Consider the following 13,963-nt stretch of genomic DNA (forward strand, 5'->3'; position numbering starts at 1 on the left):
GGCCTGCCTTGGTCTGCTTTCAAAGCCAGCGATTTAGCCCTGTAAGCTTTGATAAATATGTAATTGGTTCAAGCATTAAATAGTAACTAGCTGGTGCTCCCACAGTAGTTTCCCTTTGCTTTATCCAAATTACTGCTGTTAGTGTAAGTTTTTAAAAGTTAAGTAAGTAAACAATCTGTACGTCAACATAGTAGGTAGGCAGGCATGTGTGCATCATTTGGTTCAGTTTCAGCCCTTCAGTCTGGCTAGCCACTCAGTTAAAAGTAAGTCTGCCCACAAGTAGAAATGGGAAAGCTACTTCACGTTTCTGTTTGTGAGTCCCAGGGTAAGAAAAGGATTTATTGGCTGGTACTCTCTGCAAAGGCAGAGTCTGCCTGTCCTTCAGCTTGGGAATATGTCACAGAATGGTTACTGCACAGGACATTTGACCAGTGTGTCTGCACTGGCTCTCCAAAGGAGTAGTTTACCTCGTTCCACTGGCTGGTTTTCTCCCCATAGCCCTGCACATTCTTCCTTTTCAAATAATAATCCAATTTTTCTTAAATGCCTCAATTGAACCTGCCTCCATCATACTCAATCATTCCCTATCTGAACTATTCGTGCGGTGAAAAGGTTTATCTTATCTATGTCGTTTTGACATCACTATCTTCCTTGCTGTTCACAATGTTTCCAAGTTTTGTATCATTCTCAAATGTTTTTATTGTAGCTGGTACACAGATCTAGTTATTAATATATGAGGAAGAGCAAGAATCCTAACACTGACCCCTGGGGACCTCCACACCGATCTTTCTGCAGTCTGAAAACTTCCATTAACCACTATTCTCTGCTTCATGTCACTCAGGAATTTTGTATCCATGTCGTTACTGTCCCTTTTATTCCATGTGTTATAACTTTTCTCTCAACCCATGTGGCAATTTATCAAATGCCTTTTGAATGTCTATCAGTCAACATTACCCTGATCAACTCTTTCTGTTACCTCATCGAAAAGCTCCAGCAAGTTAGTTAAACATTACTTTCCCTTAAATCTATACAGGCTTTCCTTAATCAACCTACATTCACCCAAGTGCCTATTAATTTTGTCCCAAATTATCGTTTCTGGAACCTTCCCCACCACGGAGGTTAAACTGATTGGCCTGTACTTGTTAGGCTTATCTTTATGCCCTTTCCTGAACAAATGTGTGACATTTGCAATTATCCTAGTCCTCTGGCCCTAGTCCTCTGCACCATCCCTGAGTCTAAGGGAAATTGGAAAATGTCTCCCCAATTTCCACTGTCACTCCTCTCTATATCTATATTATTCACTGCATCTAATATTTCCTGGTGCAGTATCAACTTTTAGTACTGACAACCTATCCAATACTTCCTCTTGATCAGTTTTAAACCCTTCAAATGTGTGACTTATCTCTTCTTTCACCATGATGTGCAGCAGCAGCTTCCGTGGTAAGGTCCGACGCAAAGTATTCATTTAATACCTCAACTATAATCCATAAGCATGCATACACCTCCTTGCCATAGGAAGGTGCGAAATTCAACAAAATATTCTTAAAACCCATTTGCTTTCAAGGAATCTTTGAGTAAATAGTGAAGAATTTCTTCAGAAGATGATCGTGGATTTGTACTTCGAGATGTATTGCATTAGTTTTGGTCACTTTTGACAAGTATGGGCAGCACGATGGTGCAGTAGTTAGCACTGCTGCCTACAGCGCTGAGGACCCGGGTTCGATCCTGGCCCTGGGTCACTGTGTGGAGTTTGCACATCCGCCCCGTGTCTGCATGAATTTCACCCTCCCAACCCAAAGATGTGCAGGATAGGTGGATTTGCAACGCTAAATTGCACCTTAATTGGAAAAAAATTATTGGGTAGTCTAAATTTATTTATTTTTAATTTTAAATTTTGACGAAGTATGATACCAAACCATTATCATGGAATGATATAGTATAGAAGTGAGCCATTCAATCCATTGTGCACGAACTGGCTCTTTGGTAGACTTATCCAAATAGTTCCTCTCCTCTGTGCATCTGCTGTCATCCTGTAATTTTGCTGCCTTCAAGTACCTATCCCATTTCCTTTCTAAAGCTGCATTAAATTTGCTTTGGCCATCCTTTCAAGCAGTACATTCCAAACCTAAACAATTTTTCATTCATTTTTTATGGGATGTGGGCTTCACTGGCTAGGCCAGTATTTGTTGCCCATCCCTAATTGTCCTTGAGAAGTTAATGGTGAGCTGCTGCCTTGAACTGCTGCAGTCCATGTGGTGTAGGTACACCCACTGTGCTATTAAGAAGGGTGTCCAGGATTTTGACCCAATGACAGTAAAGGAACAGCGATATATTTCCAAGTCAGGATGGTGAGTGACTTGAAGGGGAACTTCCAGGTGGTGGTGTTCCCATGTATTTGCTGCTCTTGTCCTTCCATCTGGTAGTGGTTGTGAGTTTGGAAGGCGCTGCCTGAGGACCCCTAGTGAGTTCCTGCAGTACATCTTTTAGATGGGATACACTGCTACCACTGTGCAGTGGTGGAGGGAATGAATGTTTGTGAAGGGGGTGCCAAGCAAGCGGGCTGCTTGGTCCTGGGTGGGGTCCAGCTTCTTGAGTATCGGAGCTGCACTCATCCAGCAAGTGGGGCATATCCCATCACATTCCTGACTTGTGCCTTATAGGTGGTGGACAGGCTTTGGGGGGGGGGGGGGGTGGGGGGGGGGGGGGTTCAGGAGACCAGTTACTTGCTGCAGTATTTCTAGCCTTCTAGCCCCAGTATTTATATAGCTAGTTCAGTTTGTGGTCAATGGTAAGCCCCAGGATGTTGATAGTGTGGGATTCAGTGATGGTAATACTATTGAATGTCATGGGGTGATGGTTAGATCCTCTCTTGTTTGAGATTGTCAGTGCTTGGCACATGTGTGGCATGAATATTACTTGTCACTTCAGTCCATCCTGGATATTGCCCCGGTCTTGCTGCATGTGTACATGGACTGCTTCAGTGTTTAAGGAGTCGTGAATGGTGCTGAATATTGTGCAATCATTAGCGAACAGCCCCACAACTGACATTATGTTAGAAGGAAGGTAATTGATGAAGTAGCTGATGATCGTTGGGCCTAGGACACTACACTGATGTCCCGGGACTGAGATGATTGACCTCCAACTACCACAGCCATCTTCCTTTGTGACTCCAACCAGTGGATAGTTTCCCCCTGATTCCCATTGACTCCAGTTTTGGTAGGGATTCTTGATGCCATACTCTATTATATGTTGCGTTGATGTCAAGGGCAGTCACTCTTGCATCACCTCTGACATTCAGCTCTTCTGTCCATGTTTGAACCAAGGCTACAATGAGGTCAGGAGGTAAGCGAACCTGGCAGAACCTAAAGTGAGCTTCAGTGAGCAGGTTATTGCTAATTAAGTGCCGCTTTATAGCACTGTTGATGGCCCTTTCCATCACTATTTGAGAGTACAGTAAGAAGTCTTACAACACCAGGTTAAAGTCCAACAGGTTTGTTTTGATGTCACTAGCTTTCGGAGCGCTGCTCCTTCCTCAGACTGATGGGGTGGTAAGTGACTGGGTTGGATTTGTCCTGCTTTTTGTGTACAGGATGTACCTGGGCGATTTTCCACATTGCCGGGTAGATGCCAATGTTGTAGCTGTACTGAAATAGCTTGGTTAGGGGCACGGCAAGTTCTGGAGCACAAGTCTTCACTATTATCAGGACTCGTAGCCTTTGCAGTATCCAATGCCTTCAGCTGTTTTTTGATATCACGTGGGGTGAATTGAATTGGCTGAAGATTGTCATTTGAGATGTCGGGGACCTCTGGAGGAGACCGAGATGGATCATCCTCTCAGCACTTCTGGCTGAAGTTTTTTTTTCTTTTTCTTAAAAATAAATTTAGAGTAGCCAATTTTTTCTTTTTTCTAATTAAGGGGAATTTAGTATGGCCAATCCACCTTGTCTGCACATCTTTGAGCTGTGGGGGTGAGACCCACGCAAACACAGGGAGAATGCAAACTCCACACAGACAGTGACCCGGGGCCGGGATCGAGCCTGGGTCCTCAGCGCCGTGATGCAGCAATGCTAGCCACTAGGCACCGTTCTGCCCTGGCTAAAGTCTATTGTCAATGCTTCTGCCTTGTCTTTTACACAGATGTTCTGGGCTCCTTCATTTGCACAGATGTTCTAGGCTCCTTCATCATTGAGGATGGGGATATTTGTGGACGAGCCTCTTCCAGAGAGATTTTAATTGTCGACCATCATTCATGACTGCATGTGCAAGACTGCAGAGCTTAGACCTGATCCATTGGTTGTGGAATCGCTTTGTTCTGCCTAGTTCTTGCTGCTTGTGTTGCCTGGCATGGAACTAGCCCTGTGTTGTAGCTTCACCAGGTTGACACCTCATATTTTGGTATGCCTGGTGCTGCTCCTACACTCTTCATTGAACCAGGGTTGATCTGGCTTGGTGGTAATGGTAGAGTGGGGATAAGCCAGGCCATTTGGTTACAGATTGTGGTTGAGTATAATTCTGCTGCTGCTGATGGCCCTCAGCGCCTCATGGATGCCAGCCTCGAATTGCTAAATCTGTTCTGAATCTATCCCAGTTATCACGATGGTAGTGCCACACAACACAATGGATGGTATCCTCAATGTGCAGCCGAGACTTGGTCTGCACAAGGACTGTGCGGTTGCCACTCCTTGTTTTAAAATAATTTTAAAGTACCCAATTTATTTTATTTTCAGTAAGGGGCAATTTAATATGGCAAATCCACCTACCCTGCACATCTTTGTGCTGTGAGAGTGAGACCCACGCAGACATGGGGAAAATGTGCAAATTCCACACACACAGTGACCCGGGCCGGGATTGAACCCGGGTTCTCGGGGTGGTCACTCCAACTGATACTGTCATGGACAGATGTATCTGCAGCAGGCAGGTTGGTGAGGATGAGGTCTAGTATGTATTTCCCTCTTGTTGGTTCCTTCACCATTTGTCGCAGACCCAGTCTTGCAGTTATGTCCTTTAGGACGCGTCCAGCTTGGTCAGTAGTGGTGCTGCCGAGCCACTCTTGGTGATGAACATTGAAGTCCCCCACCCAGAGTACATTCTGTGCCTTTGCCACCCACCATGCTTCCTCCAAGTGGAGGAGTACTGATTCATCAGCTGAGGGTGAATGGCGTGGTAATCAGGAGGTTTCCTTGCCCATGTTTGACCTGAAGCCATGAGACTTCATGGGGTCCGGAGTCGATGTTGAGGACTCCTTCCCGACTACATGCCACTGTGGCTCCACCTCTGCTGGGTCTGTCCTGACGGTGGGACAGGAAATACTCAATGATAGTGATAGTGGAGCCTGCGACATTAACTGTAAGCTATGATTTTGTCACTATGACTTTGTCATTATGACTATGTCAGGCTGTTGCATGACTAGTCTGTGAGACAGCTCTCCCAACTTTGGCACAAGCCCCCAGATATTAGTAAGGAGGACTTTGCAGGATCGGCACGGCTGGGTTTGTCTTTGTCATTTCCAATGGTCTGTCTGCTCTCTTTCCCTTTATTGTCTTTGTAGTGTTTTGATACAACTGAGTGGCTTACCGGGCCATTTTAGAGTCGGAGAGCATTTAAGGGTCAACCACATTGCTGTGGATCTGGAGTCACATGATGGCCAGACCAGATGAGGACTGCAGATTTCTTTCCCTAAAGGACATTAGTGAACCAGCTGGGTTTTTTTTACCGACAGTCAACAATGGTTTAAATTTCAGACATTTATTGGATTTAATATCCACCATCTGCCATGGTGCGATTCAAACCCAGGTCCCCAGAGTATTATTCTGGGTCTCTGGATCACCAGTCCGATGACAATACCACATCGCCACTGCCTCCCTTAATCTGTCATGTAAACCATCTTTCCCTTTTGTTGTTTCTGGTTCCTTTGCCTTTAATCACTTTTTAATTATCATACTGTCACTTGAAACAGTTTTTCCTTATTTACTCAAAACCATTAATGATCTCTATCAAATGTTCTCAGCATTTTTACTCCGAGTAGAACAACTTCAATTTCTCCAGTCTCTCGACATAAACAAAGTCCCCCTTGAACTTGGTGTAATTTTAGTAAACCTTCTCTGCACCCGATCCAAGACCTTGAATGTGGTGCCCAGAGCTGAACACAGTACAAGGGGAGGTGGGAAACTTTAGCAGAAAATCTCTTTGTATCTTAAAAAAACATATTGTAACGTCATGTTACTGCTAAAAAAGGTAATTGGATTTGGTAGAATCTTTGAATCTGACGTTATACTTGATCTCATAAAAAGCCTTCATATTTAGTTAATTAGTAGCTTTTGAGGGAAATGCATAGAATCCTTTCCACACCAGGACTGGCTGCAAAAAAGGAACTTGCAGTGACCATCTTTAAGAACTGTAGTCACTTTTAAAATTTCAAATTCATACCTTTGTTTAAAATATTTTTTTCAGTCGTTCCGACACAATAGGCAAAGGGGTGGAGGAGCAGAAGGTTGCACAGGAAGCTGTCTGTATTTAGGAAAATGGAAGGAGAAAGTGGTGGCTATGTTTTGAAGTGCATCAGATTTAAGCTTGCGCACCTATTAAATGGTGAGTTGGCTTGAGTGGGTTCATGCTTCAGACTCGAGTGGGTCTCTGCTAACTCGGCAATAAATTTCCATTAATTTATATGTTCCAGAATGATATTGGATTAAATAAAATTAGTATGCAAATCAAGTTTAAAAAAAAAACTAAACTGGACCTCAGTTTTGCCCACAGAACTGTGTTGAAAAGTCTCATGTGTTTAAGAGTTTCTCACTCCCGTTAATTACGCTGTTCTCTACAATAGGGATGGTGGGTGTAACCTAACCACTGAGAACTAACTCTCTTGCTCCTACCAATGGTTTGTGATTTTTGTACTTGCTATCGGTTTGAAAGGATGACAATTGTTAACCTGTTGCATGTAAATCCTGGTAATTTCGTGCCACACATTCTTAGTGAATGAAAGGAAAGTTGTGTAGGCAATGAGAGGTGCTATTGTATTCAAATAGCATTCTAATTCAATTATCCACATGATCTAAAATGAGGAAAAATGTTTTTACTGATGGGTTCGGATCTGGATGCATTGCCTGAGTGTATAATTGGGGCAGATTCAGTCCTGGCTTTCTAAAAGAAATTGGTTAATTATCTGAAGAGGAAGATTTTCAGGGCTACAGGGAAAGACAGGAGAGTAGGATTAGTTGCATTCCTGCAGAGAACCAATATAGAAATGATGGACTGAATGGTGGCCTCTTTGCTGTAACCATTCTTTTGATTCTTTATTTCTATAACTGAGAACTTTTAAAATTGATTAACATTTTTAAAAAAACTTATAATGGTGCTACTATTTACACTTTTTTTACTGAAAGTATTAAATTGGCTGTGTATGATATTTTTGTAGGAAGTGAAGATACAGCAAAATCACTAGTAGATGAAGACTCTAAGTTGAGTCAGTCACCACCCACCACGTCCTCATTTCAAGCTTCCCTTTCAAATGAAAACAAGTTCCATTCGTTGCCCTTCAGCCTCACCAAGAAACCTAGTGTTAATGGAAGCATTGGTCATACCCTTTCCTTGTCTGTCCAATCAGTAATGATGGATGTGAATGCCAGTGCAAATCAGGATGCAGAACCAGTCGGAGTGTCAATGAAAGAACAACCTAGTTTGGAAGTGGGATCATTGGTACAAGTGAAGGAAAATCCTCCTCTTTATGGAGTAATTCGATGGATTGGTCAGCCTCTTGGTGTTAATGAACAAACAGCTGGACTTGAACTTGTAAGTAGAATGGATACAAAGCTAAATGCAATATTTTTCTTTCCCTTGCATAATAGATTCTAACCTTCACTTGGCTTGCCTTACAATAAAAAAAGTGAAATATTTAACAAAAGAGAAACCTGGGGACGAATTCTAATATTCAAAAATGGCTGGATTTGGATTGAGTCAAATGTTAAAGTTTTAAATATTCGCAACTCGACCACACGCTTAGTGCAGGTGGAGAGAGGGCTGAGCAACCATTCTGCATCTTGGAGGCATGTTGTCAATTTAAATATTTTAATGAGGCTGGCAACCTTTTGTTACAAGTTGCTTTGCTGGCTCAGCAATGCCAAACTAAATTTCCCAGCCTCCAGGAAACCTGGCAACTGAAGGGTGAAATGATCACCTTGGGCACAGTAAGAAGTCTTACAACACCAGATTAAAGTCCAACAGATTTGTTTTGAATCACTAGCTTTCGGGGTGCAGCTACATGGTGATGAAGGAGCTGCACTCCGAAAGCTAGTGGTTCCAAATAAACCTGTTGGACTTTAACCTGGTGTTGTAAGACTTCTTACTGTGTCCGTCCCAGTCCAACGCCGGCATCTCCACATCATCACTTTGGGGAGAATACAAATGCTTTTACAGGACTGTTTGTGAGCCAGACATGGGGGAAAGTAGACTTATGGGGTGTCATTCTCCGACCCCCCGCCGGGTCGGAGAATGGCCGTTGACCGCCGTGAATCCCGCCCCCGCCGAAGTCTCCGCTCCCGGAGATTGGGCAGGGGCGGGAATCGGGCCGCGCCGGTTGGCGGGACCCCCCGCTGGATTCTCCGGCCCAGATGGGCCGAAGTCCCGCCCAGGAATTGCCTGTCCCGCCGACGTAAATCAAACCTGGTATTTACCGGTGGGACCAGGCGGCGTGGGCGGGCTCCGGGGTCCTGGGGGGGGGGGGGGGGTTGCGGGGCGATCTGACCCCGGGGGGTGCCCCCACGGTGGCCTGGCCCGCGATCGGGGCCCACCGATCCGCGGGCGGGCCTGTGCCGTGGGGGCACTCTTTCCCTTCCGCCTCCGCTACGGCCTCCACCATGGCGGAGGCGGAAGAGACTCTCCCCACTGCGCATGCGCGGGAAACTGACAGCGGCCGCTGACGCTCCCGCGCATGCGCTGGGAAACTGACAGCGGCCGCTGACGCTCCCGCGCATGCGCCGCATTTCCGCGCCAGCTGGCGGGGAAACAAACGCCATTTCCGCCAGCTGGCGGGGCGGAAATCCCTCCGCCGTCGGCCTAGCCCCTCAATGTTGGGGCTAGGCCGCCAAAGATGCAGAGCCTTCCGCACCTTTGGGCCGGGGCGAATCCCGTCTGATTGGCGCCGGCTTTGGCGCCAGTCGGCGGACATCCCGCCGTTGGGGGAGAATTTCGCCCATGGTGTTTCCCAACTAAAACTCTGCATTCACCTCCGCACGCAAGCACCCCTGCACCTACCACAACACTATGAAACCCACCCTTGATATCTAAAAACCTGACATCTGTTTCCTTTAAACCTTTTTAAAATAATTATGATTTGTCTCTTTTCTGCATTTCGATAGACTGCTCAGAGTTACTTTGTTTCTATCTGGTTTCTAGTTCTCATTTCTCTGATGTGGGATGTTTGCATTTTTCAGTATTGGCCGACAACATTGGTTAGGGGAGTTTAATGGCTTCACAAAATAAACATTTATGATAGATTTCTGCATTGAATGCCCTATTCCGGGCCATATATGTCTTGATGCAAACTTAGGATTTGTGTAATCACTGTCGACTTTAGATAGTGAAACATAGTTTAGGACAGTGCCTGTTATTATCATCTCTGTAAATAAGATAAGCATCCAGATAACAAGTCACATTAAACAAATGAGTTTGTGCCATTGGTTCTTTAACAGACAAGGGCAACATGGTAGTCAATTTATGTTCAGCAAAATCAGCAGTGTGATAATGACCCGATAATTTGTTATTATTTGTTAGCTGAGAGTTAAATATTGGTCAGGACATTAGGAGAAATTCCCTACTCTCAATGCCATGGGATCTTTAAGTTGCAACTTTAAAATCTGACTTGAGTCTCAGTTCAATGTTATTTCAAAAAGACGGCACCTCTGATAGTGCACTAATGAAGTGTCAACCATATTTTATGCTCAAAACCCTGGAGTGAAACTCGAACTCACCAGCTTTTGTTTGAGGGATACACCTGTTATCACTGAACCATGGCTGGCACAGTTCCCTAACTCTTGAAGAGGTTAGTTAGATGTCTGTAAAAATGTGATTATTTTCATGAATTATAAAGTATGATCTTTCATGGTTGTAAGAATATTGTGATTGTTGCTTGTTTTTTTGGTTCAAAATAATAGTTTCAGATTCTTGCTTCTATTCAGGAAGAAGAAAGTGCAGGTTGTACGGATGGTACTTTCAAGGGAATGCGTTACTTTATATGTGCATCGAAGAAGGCCTTATTTGTAAAACTTAAAAGTTGCCGGCCCGATTCAAGATTTGTGTCGTTACCTCATCACTCAAATCAAATTGAAAGATGCAATTCAATTGGTAATTTAAAATATAATTAACCTTTCCACTCTGCTTATTTACTGTTGATGTGTGATTAATGCCAATTCTAATAGTTTTTTTTGAGAAAGTTCTTTATATAATGTTGTCTAATCCAATCCTCATAGTTGCTGCTTGGGTCAATCTTCTGGATCGCTTGTATTTTTGACAGACCGGTTGCCATGTGGACCAGTTAGTGTAGATAACATTTTTAACTAAGATATATATAGAAAATAAATGTTTCCTCTTTTTGTTTCCCCTCGCTATCAGTTTAGTGGAAAATTGATTAACAATCAATTGAGCAAAATGAAAAACAATAAATTAATGTGGTAATAGTTGAAAGTGGAACTGCTAAGCTATGTGAAAAATATTTGTTGAGAGTAAAAAGAGTGATGATATATAGGTATGCCTTTAGGCTGGGCAAAAAGATTGCAATGAATCAAAAAATGAGATGTGTTTAAATCTTGCCAAGAGGTTTGTGATTTAAAACTGAAAAAATACAGATCATAATTAAACTGGGAATTAATTTATGCTCCATTTAATGTATGTGTTATGAAGAAAGAATTGAGAGTATGTTCCCACTACAGTATTCAAAACAAATAATTATAAGCCATTGGCAGACATTTACGCAGGGTGGAAAAACATTCCTCTCAATGTTTACCTGAGCATTGCTAATCCTTTGGAATTCTAACCTAGCAGGAGAGGAGGGTGTTTTCCTGATGATTTACAACTTTGAGATTATGCTTCACTTGTGTTTTGTTTGTGTGCCTCTCTGTTTCAATGGAGAAAACTGAGTTAATTTCATGTAGCACCATTGGTGCCAATTATGGAGGAACAGTTTCATATCTACAATATTTTTGATAAATCTTTTGGATATGAATCTTGTACTTCTGAAATGATGTTTGTCATATGTGTATGCAACATTTCAGATTAGGGTCTACATGATCTTATAAAATGTTTACGAACGAGTGAACAGATCGTGTGAACTGTTAACAGATGTGTGTATAGCAGTTTATGGACGAGCATTCAAGCATATTTTTAAATGGAAACGCTGCATTTTAAAATTACATTTTCATCTGTTTAACAAAAATTGATTTTTTTTTTTTAAGGAAAATATTTAGTTTTCTTGACTGTTTTCTTGAGAGATTATCAGGGGACTAAATTGGATACTCACCCCACACGAGCAAGTGCAGGCATCATGGTGCACAAATAACCCGCCTCTGATTACAATGTAGGCAGCATGCCAACTTAGTGTCATCTACTCATTTGAATGATCTGTGCCCAACCAGCATTAACCATGCTGTTCATTGGCTAGACACATTAATCAGGGGCCAATATCATTAACGCCTCGCACCACTGAAAGCTAGCTTGCACTGCTCAAAGTGGCAATACATTGTGGCTGGAGCAGATTTTGGGAGCCATGATTAAAAAGAATCTGAGCTGGGAAAGAGTGAGGAAGCCACAACAGGGAAGAGAACAAACAGCCTCTAAGGTTTTCCGATAATGCACTGGAGATTTTGGAGGTAGAAATGAGGAGAAATGCTTGAATCTGCAGGAGAAGAAAGAAGCTCTACAGAGATGCATTCAGAAGACAGTGGGAGCAGATAGACTTGCAGGCCAAAGACAGTAGTTTGACCCACAGGACTTGGATGCAGTGCCATAAGACATGCAATGATCTCAAAATGCATATTTAAATGCCATAGTCCATCACTGCACCACTGGACTCTGTCACTGCTCAAAACATCACACCCTTATCACTCATCTATTCTATAATTTCTCGCAACAATCTCTATTAATCAGGGCTCAGAGCTAGCATTCAAATGCTTTACTTCACCTTCACACACTTAACACTGCTCCCCACACCCACATCTTGCAGGTTACGCACACCACCAGCTATTGAATCGTGACAGCAACATCATTCAGATGACACAAGGGATTGCACAACTGGAGGCAACAGGAACTAACTGGTGGAGGATAGCATGTCCAACCCCCTAATGGGACAGTGGTGACCATATTAGATCAGCCATTGGTGTCTCTGGCCAACAATGGGGCTGAAGCTATAGAAGATAAGTGTCCTATCTAATTGCTTTGTTTTTTCCCACCTCTTCCTCCTCCCACATGCCATCAGATTTGCGAGCTGCAGATGACAGACACCTGCCTACAGCTCAGATATTCTCACTGCAGTTGTCAATTGTACTAGAGACACAAAGTGATATACAGGGCACAAGCACTAAGGAAATGCATTTGGATGATTTACTTGACTTTTTTATGCAATGTGGCATGATTTCATTTGTGAATTTGGTTAGCAATGCTGATTTTTGTGGCAGCTTTTAATTTTGAGTTGTAGCCGTATGGATGCTGTGAACAAAATTTTAAGGTGGTTGGTGAATGGAGAATTGGGGATGTAGTTAGTGCAGCAGTTAAATTTTTTAAATATAAATTTAGAATACCCAATTATTTTTTCCTCCAATTAGGAGGCAATTTTAGCATGGTCAATCCACCTAACTTGCACATCTTTGGATTGTGGGGGTGAAACCCACGCAGACACGGGGAGAATGTGCAAACTCCACACGGACAGTGACCCAGGACTGGGATTCAAACCCGGATCCTCAGCGCCGCAGGCTGCAGTGATAACCACTGTGCCATGTGCCACCCACTCTGCGGCAGTTCAAGAAGGTGGTGGTGAACAGTGCTGTTAAGCAAAGAGTTCCAGGATTTTGACCCAGTGATATTGAAGCTATGGTGTTGTAGTTCCAAGTCAGGATGCTGTATGGCTTGGAGCGGAACTTTAGGTGGTGGTATTCCCATGTGTCTGCTGCCCTTGTCCTTTTTAGGTGGTAGAGGTCCTGCATACACCTTTTCATTTACTATACACCGAGAGAGGGCTCAAAACCGGTATTTGTCAGCTGTCTGATTAAGTATCATCTTATGAGTGGATTTTTAAAAATATCAGTTTCGGGGGGCTTTGAGAGAACCTTTTCTAACAATGGAAGTTTGGATTCTGTTCTGATACATCAGCCAGGGAAGTCGGTAGCATTTCAGAACACTATTGGTTGTTCAGCCAGCATGGTTGATCAGTGAAGCTTGAAGGGACTGTCCTGTCTCTGGAGGTTGGATTTCTTGCCACTGGAGTTAAAATAACCCTGCAAGCAAATGTCTTAAAGGGCAGTAGCACTGCCTAGACAAATAGGAAGCTTATTATGCTGGCAAACTGTAGTTTACATCATTGGGGTCTTGCTGACCTGAATCCAAGTTATCTGAACTTGGATAAGTCAGGTATGCCCTTGGGAGCAAAGGTGGTGTGCATTTGGTATTAGACAAATAGAAACTCCAAGTGGACTGTTCAGGAGCTCCATAAGAAGACACTTAAATACAGTGATGTTCCATATGTGCCACAGTCCAACTGACTACAAAAACAAATTTAGTCCCCTGTTCTTGATTCCAGCCTGGTGAAGGTCTCAAAATGGTGAAAGCCTAAATTTGGGTTTGCTTATTCCTGAGTTACCTTCTCTCCTACAATTTGTATTCTTGTTAATATACCACGCTGTGACCTTGTCACCAAATATCTTAATTTAAGATGAGTGATTTCTGAAGATTTCTGTGAGGCCGTCATCATTCTCGGCAG

At 43.3% G+C, this 13,963-nt stretch overlaps 1 protein-coding gene across 1 annotated transcript in view; it reads left to right on the forward strand.

Moving 5' to 3' along the window:
• Positions 1–13,963, forward strand: part of cyld (cylindromatosis (turban tumor syndrome)) — a 78,562-nt gene that overhangs the window by 28,566 nt on the left and 36,033 nt on the right. The window contains exons 7-8 of the mRNA XM_072518231.1: positions 7,418–7,791; positions 10,176–10,341. Of these exons, the coding sequence (XP_072374332.1) occupies positions 7,418–7,791; positions 10,176–10,341 (540 nt within the window). The remainder of the gene's footprint in view (positions 1–7,417; positions 7,792–10,175; positions 10,342–13,963) is intronic.

This window comes from Scyliorhinus torazame, chromosome 10, assembly GCF_047496885.1.
Source record: "Scyliorhinus torazame isolate Kashiwa2021f chromosome 10, sScyTor2.1, whole genome shotgun sequence".
Classification (NCBI taxonomy): domain Eukaryota; kingdom Metazoa; phylum Chordata; class Chondrichthyes; order Carcharhiniformes; family Scyliorhinidae; genus Scyliorhinus; species Scyliorhinus torazame.